The following is a 13,900-nucleotide window of genomic DNA, read 5'->3' as shown; positions in this document are numbered from 1 at the left end:
TGATTTGAGAAAACTAGCTACCAGGGCACATAGTCCAATTATTAACCCTTAATTGTTTTTTTCATTTTCACAAAGAAGTATGCAATGTAGAACCTGTGATAAAAAAAAAAAAATATGTAATGTTATGTAAAAAGCACCATGACAAAAAGGTGCAATATTTTGTGCAAAAAGAACTTAAGATTCCAATTATATTAAGCAGCTGTTGTTCCATAATTTATACCTTTAATAAATGTTATAGTTTAAGAACTAAGCACAAATGTAACTAACGATGTTACGTTATTTTATCAGTTTTCAGAGTAGTATTTGGTTAACAGCAATTAGATGACACTATGGATTTGGTCAGCATACTGTGTTTTACTTAGCTGGATGTTTTTCACTTTTTAAAATTCAAAATACAGTTTTTCGGTTTTGTTAGTTTGATGATACGGTAAAAAAGAAGGATTGTCAAAATTTCAACTGTCAAATTTTCATTCTTTCCTAAATTGGATGCACTTATGTCGCACCCTATCATAAGTTTATTTACTGAAATAACTAGATTTAAATTGTACCTTAGCAGGAACATTTTAAATCTACTGTCTGGAGACAATCAAGAGTGAAAAAAGGAACTGCTAACAAAAACAGGAAGCAGGCAAGAACAATAGCTACATTATCCACCTGTAAATCAATCAAATGGTTTTTAAGGCAGTCCTCTTCATATGTTCATTAATTAGACATTTGGAAAGAGGCTCAAAACTTTTTAAAAGTATTTAGCAACTAAACAAATACCATATAATGCAAGAGATCTTCACGTAATACACAGTGACAGATGGCGCCGTTTAAAGAACAAATATGATACATAAATATAATTTAATGGTTTTACAAAAAGGATTGACATCAATAAAACACCAAATACGAGATTTATAGTGATACTATAACAACGTTTACCTTCATTCTGGATTCACCAACACCTGGTCTGTGTATAAAAGCCACATATCAAAGCCAGCAATCCCTGCCGTCTGCTGTCTGCACACAGAGATGAATAACCTCACAGAGGAGCGACGGTCCAGCGTGAACTGAGGGCTGATCCTAAGGAGCTGTTGTGGATAGGCAAAGGCTCATTGTTCTTCTAGCATCCCTACAGCAGCACAAAACACAAAGTGCACAGTACCATGGGCTGGTACTGGCCTACATTAGAGTATGTCCCTCGACAATGTGGAGGAGGGGAACTCATCCAGACTTCACACTGCAACTTGCTTGCTCAATCATTTGGCTGCCTCGAAATGCCACAGACAGATATTTCGCAAATTATTTCTGCAACACCTAGAGTTTAAAAGAAGTTTTGAAAAGTCAAATGACTACCACATGGTACTACCAACGGCAACAAGTGGAAAAGATGCACAACTGACTTTAAACTACAGCTGAAGCCAGAAGTTTACATACACTGAAAAACAAAGACATGCCATTTTTCTTCTCACTGTCTGAATTAGATCAGTTACAATTAGCAAAATAAAAAAATGATACAAACTTTGCCCAAATTGTCACATTTCCTCCAACAATAAAAGACATTCAGCTCATTTCCTCTCCAAGCTAGAAGTTGCTTCAAGCTTTAAACTAACACGGCAAACACATCCAAAACAAAAAAAACAAAACACCACCCCCTTTAGCCAACATGGTAAACACAAAAGCGTTGTTGGGAGGTAATTACCCTCAGAGACACACAGACAGGAACTACTGACGGATGCCACATCCCATCTGTGCCAATGCTAAGAGCTAACGCTACGATAGTGATGTTTGAGAGCACCATAACAAGGTCAGTAAAGCTCCTGCACCTGCAACTGTGAAGTAGTAAACTTTCCAGACAATCTAATATGCCATTATCTGTTTAAATATTTTTGAATAGTTATGAATCCTGCAACGTTCTTTTCTACTGCAGTACAAATTAATGCAGGAAAATGTTAATCAGCTGACAGCTCAATCGGCTACTAAATAGTGAATCAAATACACAAACCAGTGCAACCTACCCTGCTGCTCTAGTTGATCTCTACAAAAAATATGCTCTCCATGTAGCATGTCCGTGTTTGTTTCAAAGCTCAATTCATTTATAAAATAAAATAACCGAACTTCCATAATATCCGTCGAGAGGGAGAAGTTTATTGCTGTTACTAAATTGCTAATTACAGCTTAAAGAAACTGTGGCATCTCAATAAAAAAAACTCTAAATTTAAAGAAAAGTATTTTGGAATATTTTTGTGTTGAAATGGCAACATTTTAAAATATTAATTTACCTCCACAGCAGTAACCGATCCATATTTATAAATGTTTCAAACTTTATTCACATGCAACTTCAGAGACTTGTTATCCCAAAATGTCCTACATAGATAGCTTTCACAGGTTATTTTCCAGAACCCCTGAACATGTTTTAAGGTCATAAAAAATTAGACAATTTTAAGCTGCAGCCTAGTAATACTTATCTATAATTAAAGAGAGTTTAAAGCGGTGTCGTCTTAAATGGAGTATGGCATTTCCAGGCAAGTGCACAGTTTCTTCCCTCCATTTGTGTGTGTGGCACAAACTCTGGCACTTAGACAAAGGTGCTTGATCTGGCCACTGTTTTCATGTGGAGCCTGGGTTGAAACTTAACTAAACTGCACACTACAATAGCTTTCTCCTCCCACCGGTGGCTGGCATGGAGCCATGCAATACCAACGAGAAGGCAATTACAGTACATCCCACTGCTGACGTGCTTTAAAAATCTCCATCTCAGCTACAGGCCTACTGATGACATTATCTTTAATAACGGGCTGTGCTACACTAGCTGTAATTGCTATTCAATTAATTATCCTTGGACACCACTTTGGAGGGCAACAAGACTAATGACAAAAATCAATGTGGCTTTTTTTCCTTTCAATACTAAGGGCACATGGTTGATTGTGGTTTTCTCAACAGGCAGTTCCTCCAAACGAAGTGTGACATTAAAAACAGAAATTTCTCGCTGTGACCAAGCTACAGTGCAGGCTTGGCTGGGACCATATTGCAGAGATAAACAGTGCAACATACACCGGGTGATTTTCTAAAAGAAATACTACTCATTAAAACTCGCAGTGTTCCCCATTCTTAAACCCAGACGATGTCTTCATTAGATTATTTCATTACCAGAATGACAAAACGCCACAGATGTTGACACCTCTACCCCATTTCAACATCCTGAGACAGAATGAGAAATAGCTGCACACAGTCCAAACACACACAGCTCAAAATTCTCTTCACATCTCACTGCGAACACTCCGACTAACGCTGAGGCTGGAGTCGGCAAAAGGGAATCTCTGGACGACTGTTTATACATATATGGATGATTTGGAGGACTTCTAAGTGCTACTAGTCTGAAGAAAATGTAGAGATTGAGAAAAGGGTGGAGCAATGTGAGGGGAATTCAAAATAAATGAAGTTATCTGAATTATTTAGAGGTACAAACTGAGAATTCAATCTGGCTTCTGGTTGGAAGTAGAAACTGCCACAAAAAGCTATCTTTGGTCACTTAACCAGAACCGCCCCACTCCTATGTTATCCACACCTGAAAAAGTCTGTCCATTAGGCAGAAAAAGTGACAGAAGAGGTGCAAAAAGGCAAGGGTACTGTACCCCTCCGGTTTTCCTCTAGCTTTTAAGTGAGTCATGCAGGGCTTTGCAGTCTCCTCCACCATATTTCATCCGGTTTTTTTCTTCATACCGCCTTCCTCACCACACTAAATATATTTATTATCCCGCTGCGTGTTGCAGATGAGCTCCTTTGGCTGCATTTCCGTTATTGGACAGAGTGCAAGAGGCCAGACGGAGAACGCAGAGGAGAGAAAGAAATCACAGTAAGCATTTCTGTTCGCCAGCAGCAGGTTCACGGCTGCAAGAATGATGGCGGCAAAGCTGTGCACGGCTCTGATCAATACACATTTTTCCTGATCAAACAGGCCGGATGAATCAAGTACCTCTACTTTCCAGGCATGGTTTGTGGACCCACAAATAAGCTATTATGTGCTCAACTACGGGACTCAATCAGACTTGTTTCCAGAAACAAATAAGCAGTTTCTTTTTTTTTTTTCTTTTTTTTTATCAAAACTGAGTTATGAAGATTGTACATTTTAACCATTACATAACTTTCAGCAAAACCAAGATATCAAAATCATGACAGTCATGAGAAAAGGGCTTTTCCCCTTTACAGATTGTCACAGTTTATTGGTTCAAGTTATAACAGAGTAAGCAAGTAAATACAAAATGTGGGTTTCAAGTTTTCATATTCATTAATGAAAAACTAATTTCCTTAGAATAACAAAGAGCAGCCACACCAACCTGGCCGTGAGTGTTTTGCACAGCAGCTGCTATCAACCATTTGAGTCTTTCATATCACCGAAGAGAAATTTTATCCCACTTTTATTTGCAAATTTGCTTCATTTTAGACACAAAATTTAACCAGTTTTACCTTCTTATTTTCCAAAGCCACTTGTGGAGTTGCTTAATCTTAAGGTAAGTAACTGATCATCTAAAATTGTCTTCCAAGATTTTCTACAGAGCAGGACTCACGATTTCAGGCCCAGAGCATCATACTGCCACCACCAGGTTTGTCTGATGCCTGATGTCTTTTTTTTTCTGAAATGTGGGTAAAGTTTTACAATAGAAGTGACAGATCTTCCAAAAAGTTCTTCTTGGAATGTTAATATGGCCTTTATTTTATTTTTTTTTATTGTTTGGTGAAAAAGAAATACAATTTTCTGCTGTCTAGGTCTTCATACCGAATAATAAACACAAAGTAAGTGAGGCCTGAGACTTCTTAGAGTAATGTTAAGAGTGAAAAAGAGCAAGAAAGTCACATTTTCTCCATGTCTCGAAAATGGCACTCACTGTGGTTTGCTGGAGTCCCAAAGCCTTAAAAATGGCTTTGTAATCTTTTTCAGGTGATAGATCTCAGTTAGAGCTTTTCCACCAGAGCGGTTCAAGTGTTTAACCAGAGTTTATTATTTAACAACCCAAGAACCCACTTGGAGTCGCGTCATTGCGTCATAAACACCTCATCCAGTAAATGTTTGTACCAAATCAAAATAACAGACGCATACAAACGATAAGATTAAAACTTTATTGTTCATAAAATGGAAATTTGGTTTAGATCATTTGTCAGATGCCTCCCATAAAAACATCATAGACATTAATTTTAAAAAAAACTATGAAATAATAATGTCTTATAATGAATAGGTTTGTTATATTATTTTTGCAGTAATAGTAATGTGTTAAAATAAAGCAATCAGATCATGTTTTACATTTGTTTAGTGAAAATATACTGTGAAATGGTGGAAACAGAAAACTCTCCTGTGTAGTCAATGGAATGAGCCAGCAGTCTTTTATTAAACACAACCATCACAGGCTTATTTGAGTTTGGCTGTTTACACAAAAACTGATCACTCTGAGAAAGTTTGTTCACGTGTGCAGCTCACAGCGCGGCACCACTCAGCAGGCCAGATGGTAAGAAATGCAAACAGTCGTACCCCTACAGCTTTTCTGGCAACTGAGGTTACAAGACAGTGGCTAAGATTTGTCCAAAGAAACCCCCAAAAACAACTTCCTTTTGGATGCGGTAGATGTGAACGATCCTGCAGCTTGCTGGGGTTTCCTGATGATGATGAGAAACTGAACTCTATTGAGAGGAGAAGGATAGGCTGCAGGGAGACAGTGAGGGCTGAGAACTTTAGTGCAAGCAAAGTGGTTACCCATTGGCAAGCTTTGTTGTCATATTGCAACTACAACATTAAGCAGCATTAAACGTTGTGACTGTTATGTTAATTGTAGTATACCTAAACTGCAAAAACCAGTATGTCAGCAAACATGCACGCGTGTGGCGTTACTCTTCAAAATGTAACTGGGTGCAAGTGTGTATGTCAGGCCTGAGGTGTCGTCCTTCCTGACCTGAAACACAGCTCGAGACGACGCAGAAGCTTTAAAATACGGGCAATTCTTCACACCTTTCCCGCATACCAACACCTTGTGGTAAATAAGGGCCTCAGGCAAGCAGAGGTATTGTAAATGCCTCTGCTTGCATTTAAATAATAAATGTAGCTTTATTGAAGCTACATTTATTGAAGCTTCAATAAATGTAGCTTCAAGATGATGGAAAACTTAACACGACAAGAAGAGGTGGACCTAAAACTGAAATAAAACTAGAATAAAAACTGTCATGATTTAAATGTCAAACTCCTCAGCATGCATTTCAATCAAAGTACAAACCATTCTTGAAACAAATAGTCTCTTTCCAAACAGATCTACCATTTTATACCTGTAGTGCTATAAAGTAACATAATTATCAGAATAAACAAACTCCATCAGCTGCAAATGTATGATGTGACCAAGACGTGGCAGAATGCATCAAAATGTGGACATGGATGATTCTGACTAACAAACTTAATTACCTTAACATTCATTTATGACCCAATAATGAGAAAAAACTAAGAAGAGATAAGTGCGGTACCCAGGCATGCACAGAAAAACCACTCAGATAAGATGTGTAAACCAAACCACAATCTTTAAATTGCTACACTATTACATGTCTGAACCCGGACGTGCAAAACAGAGTGAACTTCACACCTTCATCATAATTAATAAAAATATTCTTCACAAAAATAAAAGTAATTCTTCCTAAAAAAAAAAAAAAAAAAAAAAGAAAGTGTTAACAAAAATGCAGTTTCTCTTCATAATTTTTCCTTTCCTTTCCTAATTCAGATAATAAAACGGTGTAAATTTCAAACGGCCGAAGAGAAATTTGTTCTGTCTGAAAGCCTCAAATTGTGCGCTTGTGAACATTATTTTATGCTTTACTTTTCATGAGCAAACACCACTTTTCATTTCTTCAGTTTAGAGTTGCAGGTGCTGCATGTCACATTGATTTTAGACACACAAGTTATCTTACAAGTTATAACTGTGGGTAGTTGGAGTTTTTCACACTTTTCCATTGGGAAATGCGCCTTCGGATGGCGTTCCAGTTGATTTTTCTGACTGGAACGCAGCACATGTCTTCTCCTCTTGTGTGCCCAAAGTAGCCTCATTTCCAGCATATCCACACAGATCATTTTCTTTTCTTTGTGACAAATAACATAGACCAGAAGTTGAGCAATGTCTGATCCGAGCAGCAGCAGTCGAATGCTCTTTCACCACCATCAAGCAAAATGATGTTTTTATGCGGCCCTAAAACCCGTGTGATCTGCAGGAGAAGGCTCATACCCACACTGCTGTGCGGTGAAAGAATGTGTGTGTTGGGTGGATCACTTGCACTGGGCTCTTAGCTTGTTTATTTTTAAGTTTCTTCAAAGAACTTGTGTTTGGTTTCGTAGTGATGTTTAATATTCCCGTTTTTTATCAACTCCACAGCTTCACAGCGTATGAGACAAAGGCTTGGAAAATGAACCCAAACTGGTGAGATTGGCTTCTCTAACCAACTATAAACACTACAGATACCATAATGACTAGTTTATCTCCACAGTTTTACAATAAAACAAGGTGACGAAGCTAACCTCCCTCTGCTCTAAAGCCAGTTTTACAATGGAACTGGGAAGAGTTTAGGAGTCATATAAGGACTCCTAAACTTATATGAGTTTAGGAGTCCTTATATGACTCCTAAACTCCAGGACAATTTCTGTGGGGAATTTTTCTGCATTTCCCGTTGTTCTCACATGAGCTTTATAACAGCAATTTTACTGTGAAGATAAAAAAGAGCTTGCAAGTCAAGAATAAAAGAGTGTTTCTGCCTATAGCACACAAGAGGAAGGACATGATGCATGAACATACTGTACAGAGCAAAAGTAAACAATTGGTGGAAACAGCAGCTAAGATTTGTTGTGTTGGTTAAAACTATAGCTTATTATAAGGTAAATGAGCAGATTAGTTTTACAACAATTAGATACAAGTTAGGGGCATGTGCTTCAAAATGTATACATTTCTCCAATCCCTTTCTTTTCTATTAAATACAAAACTGCCTCCATCATGTAACTTGTAGCACATTGTCTTGTTGTTGAGGCTGTTTCTTACAGCTAAAGGCATGTATTGGTAGTAATACTTGCCAACCAACAACAGTACTTAAAATAATCTGGAGGGCAAATGTTAAGATCCAACATGATGATACAATTTACTCCTGAACACAGAATTAGGCAAGAATCAGTCAGATTTTACAAATAACTATTAGGTGGATTCTTTTTTTTATAGCACAATGTTCTTTTTTTTTTACTGAAAACAAACATCAATTGTGTTTATGTCTGACAATTTCCTACCATTGTGCACAAGATGAAAGCATCTGGAGAGAGTTTCTCTTCTTCTCCAAAAAAGCCTAGCAAACTTCAGCACTTATTCTTATTCACTAAAAGTTGAAATATAAAGTAGAAACTTGATGCGTAATTTCACCGAGCTAGTGAGTAGGAGGAGATTTAATAGTTACCATGGTGCAAAACGAAATTATTTTTTTTTTTTTTAGGTGAATGTTCTACAATCCTATGACTGAAGGCAGGGGCTCCCACAAAGAATACTATCACATTTCCACCAGGCTCCACCTCTCACAGATCACACTGCTGCCTTCAAGGCCTTGAACGAACATCAAAGGAAGCTGTGTTTTTTTTTTTTTTGCATTCCTGTCGAGAGCATTACAACCGCTGGAGCCTCCCTTCTTCTCAAGGAGCCCTGCACCACACATTCCCTCAGCCATGTTTCATGAAAAGCGTCAAGCAGGTCACAAAAAGCTTCCTCTGTTTCGTTCGATTTGAGCAGTTGCTCTCGATCTTTCTGCCTCTTCGTGAAGCTTGCGCACCTCCCGTGGGCAAGGGGAGGGTGCTGTGAATCAAGACGAAGAGAGCCAGAGTCTGAGATAACGGCACGGTGCGCATCAGTGACAGTGTTGCTGGCTGCTCTGCACAAAATATTATTTACAGCTCACACTGAGGAGAAATTACAGGAGCAATCCTCTTCAGAAGCCGGAAAATCAGCTGACCTGGCAACACTTAGAGTGGGGCTAGGAGGAGGGTCAGGCACTATAATTATTATATTGCCTCTCCTTCTTCACTGTCAGTATCTATACTGCTCACACAGCGTGCTGGGGATTCAGCCCACCGGTGACAACAAGTAACTGGTGCATTAGTGAATGATAAAGTGGCTGTAAAGGGGCTTTAGCATTCATAAACCCTGCAGATAGTTACCCACTTTCAGGAAGCATTCTAACGATTACCACAGGAGATAGAAACGGCTTTATGTTAATTAAATCTTTGTGTACATGATCTTGTTGGCTTAAACAGAAAAAAGTAATTAGGCGCCTATAATAAACCATTAAACGCAAACATAAAGTCATAATGGCAATAGCCTCTTTTTTCACTAAACCACTATCAGCTTTTAAAGTAGAGTTATGATGTATTTTAAATGGTAGTCTAGTTTAAATGGCAATGCAGTTGTTTTTGGAACTGCCACTGACTCTATGATCTGTATGTCATTATTATCAAGTCCATATATGAAATATGAGGGTCCTTAAATGTCACTGAACTACAGCAGAGAAAGATCTGCAAGAAGTCAAAGGAATGTAGAAATAGTGTTAAAAACACAATGCTTTGTTTGAGTCTCCCAGCTGTTGATGACTGGTTCAATTACAGACATTTCATAAGTTTAAGTAATTTACTTAAGTCTCTGTAGCCTAAAATGGAGTGGATGGTTTTGCTATTGCTTGTTGTTTATTTTATGAAAAGTTATGATGAAAAAGAGAAAAAAAACACCCTCTGGTGGGGATGTGCAGTTGATCAACTTTGTATTCCAATTTTGATTTTGACTCCAAATGATCACAAACCCTTAGAAAATCAAATTTAACAAAAAAACAAACAGTTATTCAAATGTTCTGTTTATCAGTGTGTAGAAAACACAGATGGAAAAATCCACTGTAAAACTATAATATTGTGATTTTCTTTTAAATTGGATGTAATCTTACAAACGAGTTTTCCAAACAAATAAATTGTTTATCCATATAGTGTCTAAGACATTAATCTGCAAAGTGTTTTCCAGATTGTAAAACATTTAAATTTACCAACAAGTGAAAACTAAACAAAACCCCAAATACATGCAACATCTGTAAACTGCATTTAAAAAAGAGGTATACTTTCTTTTCATTATGAGTTTGCACACACAGATTATGACAGTTCTGGATGAAAGAGCACATAAAGGAAACTTATAAGTAGTGGGTGAGAAGCCCTGCGGAGTACCATAAAACCTGTGCTGCCATCTAGACACAGATGAGGAGTTTTTAAAACAAAATGCAAAACACAACATGTGAGGGTACAATCATGTCTCCACAGGTTTCTACATCAGGCCATGTGACATTCGAATTCAGCACGTTTCCACAAAGTGAGCTCCCAGTCAGACACTGACAACTCCCTGATAACCCTCCACTCTCCCCACGTGGTTCTGTGGAAATCATGCTAGGTGTGGCAGCCTTTTGCAAGTCATCACTTTACATCACTGTGCAGCAAACTACACGCATAACAAATCCCCCTTTTATGTCCTTAGCCTACTTTGCAAATAAATATATGAAGTTATTATTTGTTATAAAAAATGTAACATTTGGAAGGAAATTATATGTTAAGGTCTGGGTGAATGGACCCCCATATGCTCTAATAACATAAATATTAAGACTTAGGCAGAGTGGTGCAGGAAACATGATCATGGAAAAAAGAACAAAGAAAAATATGGGTTCATATGTACTGATAACAATGTTGTAATATTGAACCATATCACAGGTCAATGCTTTCTTAAAATCTGCAGCCCAGACATAAATACACAGATATGGTCCTCTCAATTTCCAAAACAAACTTTTTATTAAAACTAATGAAAACCAATTTATATCAAAGTCTAACCTTCACTCTTTAAAATGGGGGAGATTCCCCCTTACATGCTTCACTTTGGGGGACTGATTTTCTTTGGGAGCGCGTTTGTCTGCAGGTCTTATATTATCTAATACACAGTATTAATTTGTTGTCTCCTTCTGCCTTCCTGTTTGTCATTTTAGCTGCTCTCTCCCGTCTCTTTGCCTGCTTTGTTTTCTCTGCTTCATCTCTCTGACTTCATAACACTTATGGGTTTAAGGAAAATTATATTTGCTAGCATGAAAACTATTGAGGAACAAATGGTACTACAGTTTTACTTTAGTTGAAGACATTCATTTATGTTCCTTCTTTCTCTACTTTTCTTGTAATCGTCCTTCACAGCTGTGTCTCCTCTCCATAGAAACAACTTTGTTGGAAAAGAAATATTTTAACAACGTAGGCAAATTGTTCACGACACATGTGATAAATAAGTTAAAGTTCACATTGCTATAATTTGTTGCCTTTTTCATCAACTCTTGTGGTTGCCTTTATCTGTTTTTCTCACTCCCCTGCTTCATTTCGTTCCAAAAATAATTGTTCCTGAATTAATTAGCCAGATGTTTCATCGTTTCTATGGAGGACTGATCCTGCCAAAATTGGCAATAAAACTAGGAATAAGTAAATGGCTTGATAATGCAATTAAAGTAGCAAATATTGCATCCAAAAATTAAAAACTTTCCCAACTTAGAAGCTGACTGAATTTCCACCCATCAAGTTTCCTTTCCCAACATTCCCCCCTTTATGACTTTACCTGCTACAAAGAAAGAGGTCAGAAGGAAAAAGAAGAGAGAAAAAGGAAACAAAAACTATAAATCAATAAATAAACGGACAGAGAAAGTAGGAGGGGAAAAAATTCACAGTGGAAATACTACAGGTGGAAATAAATCAATATATAAATGAAATAAGTGACAGTAAATTAAAAATACAGACTATAAAATAGAGGACCTTAGCTCAGGTAAGAAACTTCTGATATCTGTAGCCTATCAGTCGTAGCCTGTCACCTGGATGTGTGTGTGTGTGTGTGTGTGTGTGTGTGTGTGTGTGTGTGTGTGTGTTTTGCATCCTGAAGAAATGACGCCATGAAAATCACCCCCAAACTAGCTGCCATTTTTCCTGTAACTTATTCACCTGTTTTGCTACACTTTTTCCTTCCACTAAACTTTTCTTTTATGTGTTTAGATGCACTGTGATCACCTATTTTATTGAGCAATGTCCTATTGTGGCTTATATTCTTGTGGATTGACTGTCGGCTAACTCACTGTCAAGTCAGGCGTTTTCTTTGTGATTCCGTTGGCCATACAATTACATTTCTGGAACATTAAAAATATAACCAACCTAGAGTTAAATTTACCAGAAATACATATCCTTCTGGTAGTAAGAACTTAACTTGCTACAAGTTTCACATTTTTTAATTCAATTACTGAAATAAATTAACTTGTTTAAGTTGGTTGTAGATGCACATTTTTAGGTGAAGAAGCTGCCGAGAGCAAAATAAATTAAAGCGCCATCTTGCGTCACCTGCTACCTGCATTAAATGGTCCTTAACTTTAGTATGTGCACTGTTAATGGAAAGCCTCCGGGGAGGACTAAAATCGCTGAAATAAAAGTAAATCTAAGTTCTTGAGAGAGAAACTTTTCAGAGCTGGGACCCCAGCCTGATGAGCCCCTTCAGGAGGTCAAAACGAAACTAAAGCACATGGCGCCGGAGTGAATGTCCACTAGTGACCTGAGTGGACGGACTTCACTTTACATCCGCATAGTTGTGTAGTAAAATTCCTGGTAGATAAAAGGGAAACTGCATAAAAGCTGCCTGGTTACCCAGTGAGAGCTGGGAAGTGCCTGCAAACAGTGTTTTGTTGTAAAAGCAAACAGGACGTGTTGTGCCATTCTGGCGCTTTTTAACGATCATAAACAGCCTCAAGTCCAGTCTTGGCTTCCTGTCCACATTCTATCCATGGAGTTCAAGACAGCTGTGAGTCATAAGCTAATAATGTGTGCGTAATAATGATGCCAATCACACATACCAATCGGTTCAGTCTCCTCCGAAGCATCCTCTTGTTTCTTCCTCCTGTCCGCACTGATGAACTCCTCTGATTCAACAGACACCTCCTGCCTGGGCTCCGCTTCACCTCCTCCGGGGAATAACTTTACATGTATATATGTTAGTTACTGCGCTAGCTCCTTGGCTATCTACTCTCTACTCTAACGTTAGTTCTAGCTATATGGAAGGCTGGAGCGATGCTACATGGTTTCCATTTTGTTTGGTTTCGGTATCTTCGCACCATTCGCATTCTCTCCGCCGCCTTGAATGTTTTCCGCGTTGCGGTGTACTAGTCGCGCTCTCCGCGGCTCAGGGCTGAAACAGTCGCTGACATTTCGCTCCGTGCCCTGTTGCTGGTTTGACTCCAACAAATCATTTGTCGCTCCCGGGTTGGCCTCGCTGCTGACCGAAAAGCTGCCCGCCGATGCGGTGTTGCAACAACTAACTTATCGTGTCAGTCCCTGAGCACTCCTCCTGTCAAACAATTTTCACTCGGCAGCAACCCACGGACGTTCCCTCGTTTGCAAGCTCCACCCGGCGAAGGTGCGGTGACTAAAGCTCGCACTGCATTCTGGGTGATGTAGTCCACACTCAGGATTTCCACACGTTCTTGAGAAGCAACTTTTGGCTCCTGTGGCTCTCAGAACACCAAATAAGAAATATGTTTCATTAACAGCAATATTTCTGCATAAAATATCTTAAACAGAAAGGCTACAAAGTGCAAGGCTTCAAACTATGTGTTTTATAGTGTAAAGTGGGCGTGTATCTTTATTTTCTTTGCCATAGTGACTGAAATGCATCACTCACCTGGTCTCATTTTTACAAAATATTTTTTCCCCTTTAAAAAGATTAGATGATTTGTTTTCTAAAGTTTGAAAATAGAAATCAATTTTAGTTTAGCTTCCTCAACTTTAAAAATAAATATTTTATTTTGTAGAGGTTGGCAAAATCTTTTACGGCTCTAG

The 13,900-nt window shown here is 38.2% G+C and overlaps 1 protein-coding gene across 6 annotated transcripts in view; it reads right to left on the bottom strand.

Moving 5' to 3' along the window:
- The window catches only part of atp11c (ATPase phospholipid transporting 11C (ATP11C blood group)), a 50,497-nt gene extending 37,017 nt beyond the window's left edge, over positions 1-13,480 (bottom strand). For 4 of the 6 annotated variants that reach the window (XM_016672972.1, XM_016672975.1, XM_016672973.1 and 1 more), the window contains exon 1: positions 12,919-13,480. In XM_016672972.1, the coding sequence (XP_016528458.1) occupies positions 12,919-12,945 (27 nt within the window). In that variant the 5' untranslated portion in view covers positions 12,946-13,480. Of the gene's footprint in view, positions 1-924; positions 1,054-12,918 lie in introns of those variants that run through there. The other 2 variants (XM_016672976.1, XM_016672974.1) reach the window with 2 other exon arrangements.
- Between the last annotated feature and the right edge of the window lie 420 nt (positions 13,481-13,900).

The sequence above is a fragment of the Poecilia formosa genome, unplaced genomic scaffold (genome assembly GCF_000485575.1).
Source record: "Poecilia formosa unplaced genomic scaffold, Poecilia_formosa-5.1.2 Scaffold68, whole genome shotgun sequence".
Taxonomy (NCBI): domain Eukaryota; kingdom Metazoa; phylum Chordata; class Actinopteri; order Cyprinodontiformes; family Poeciliidae; genus Poecilia; species Poecilia formosa.
The sequence above is the reverse complement of the archived record's forward strand: the minus strand, read 5'-3'. Positions and strand labels throughout refer to the sequence as shown.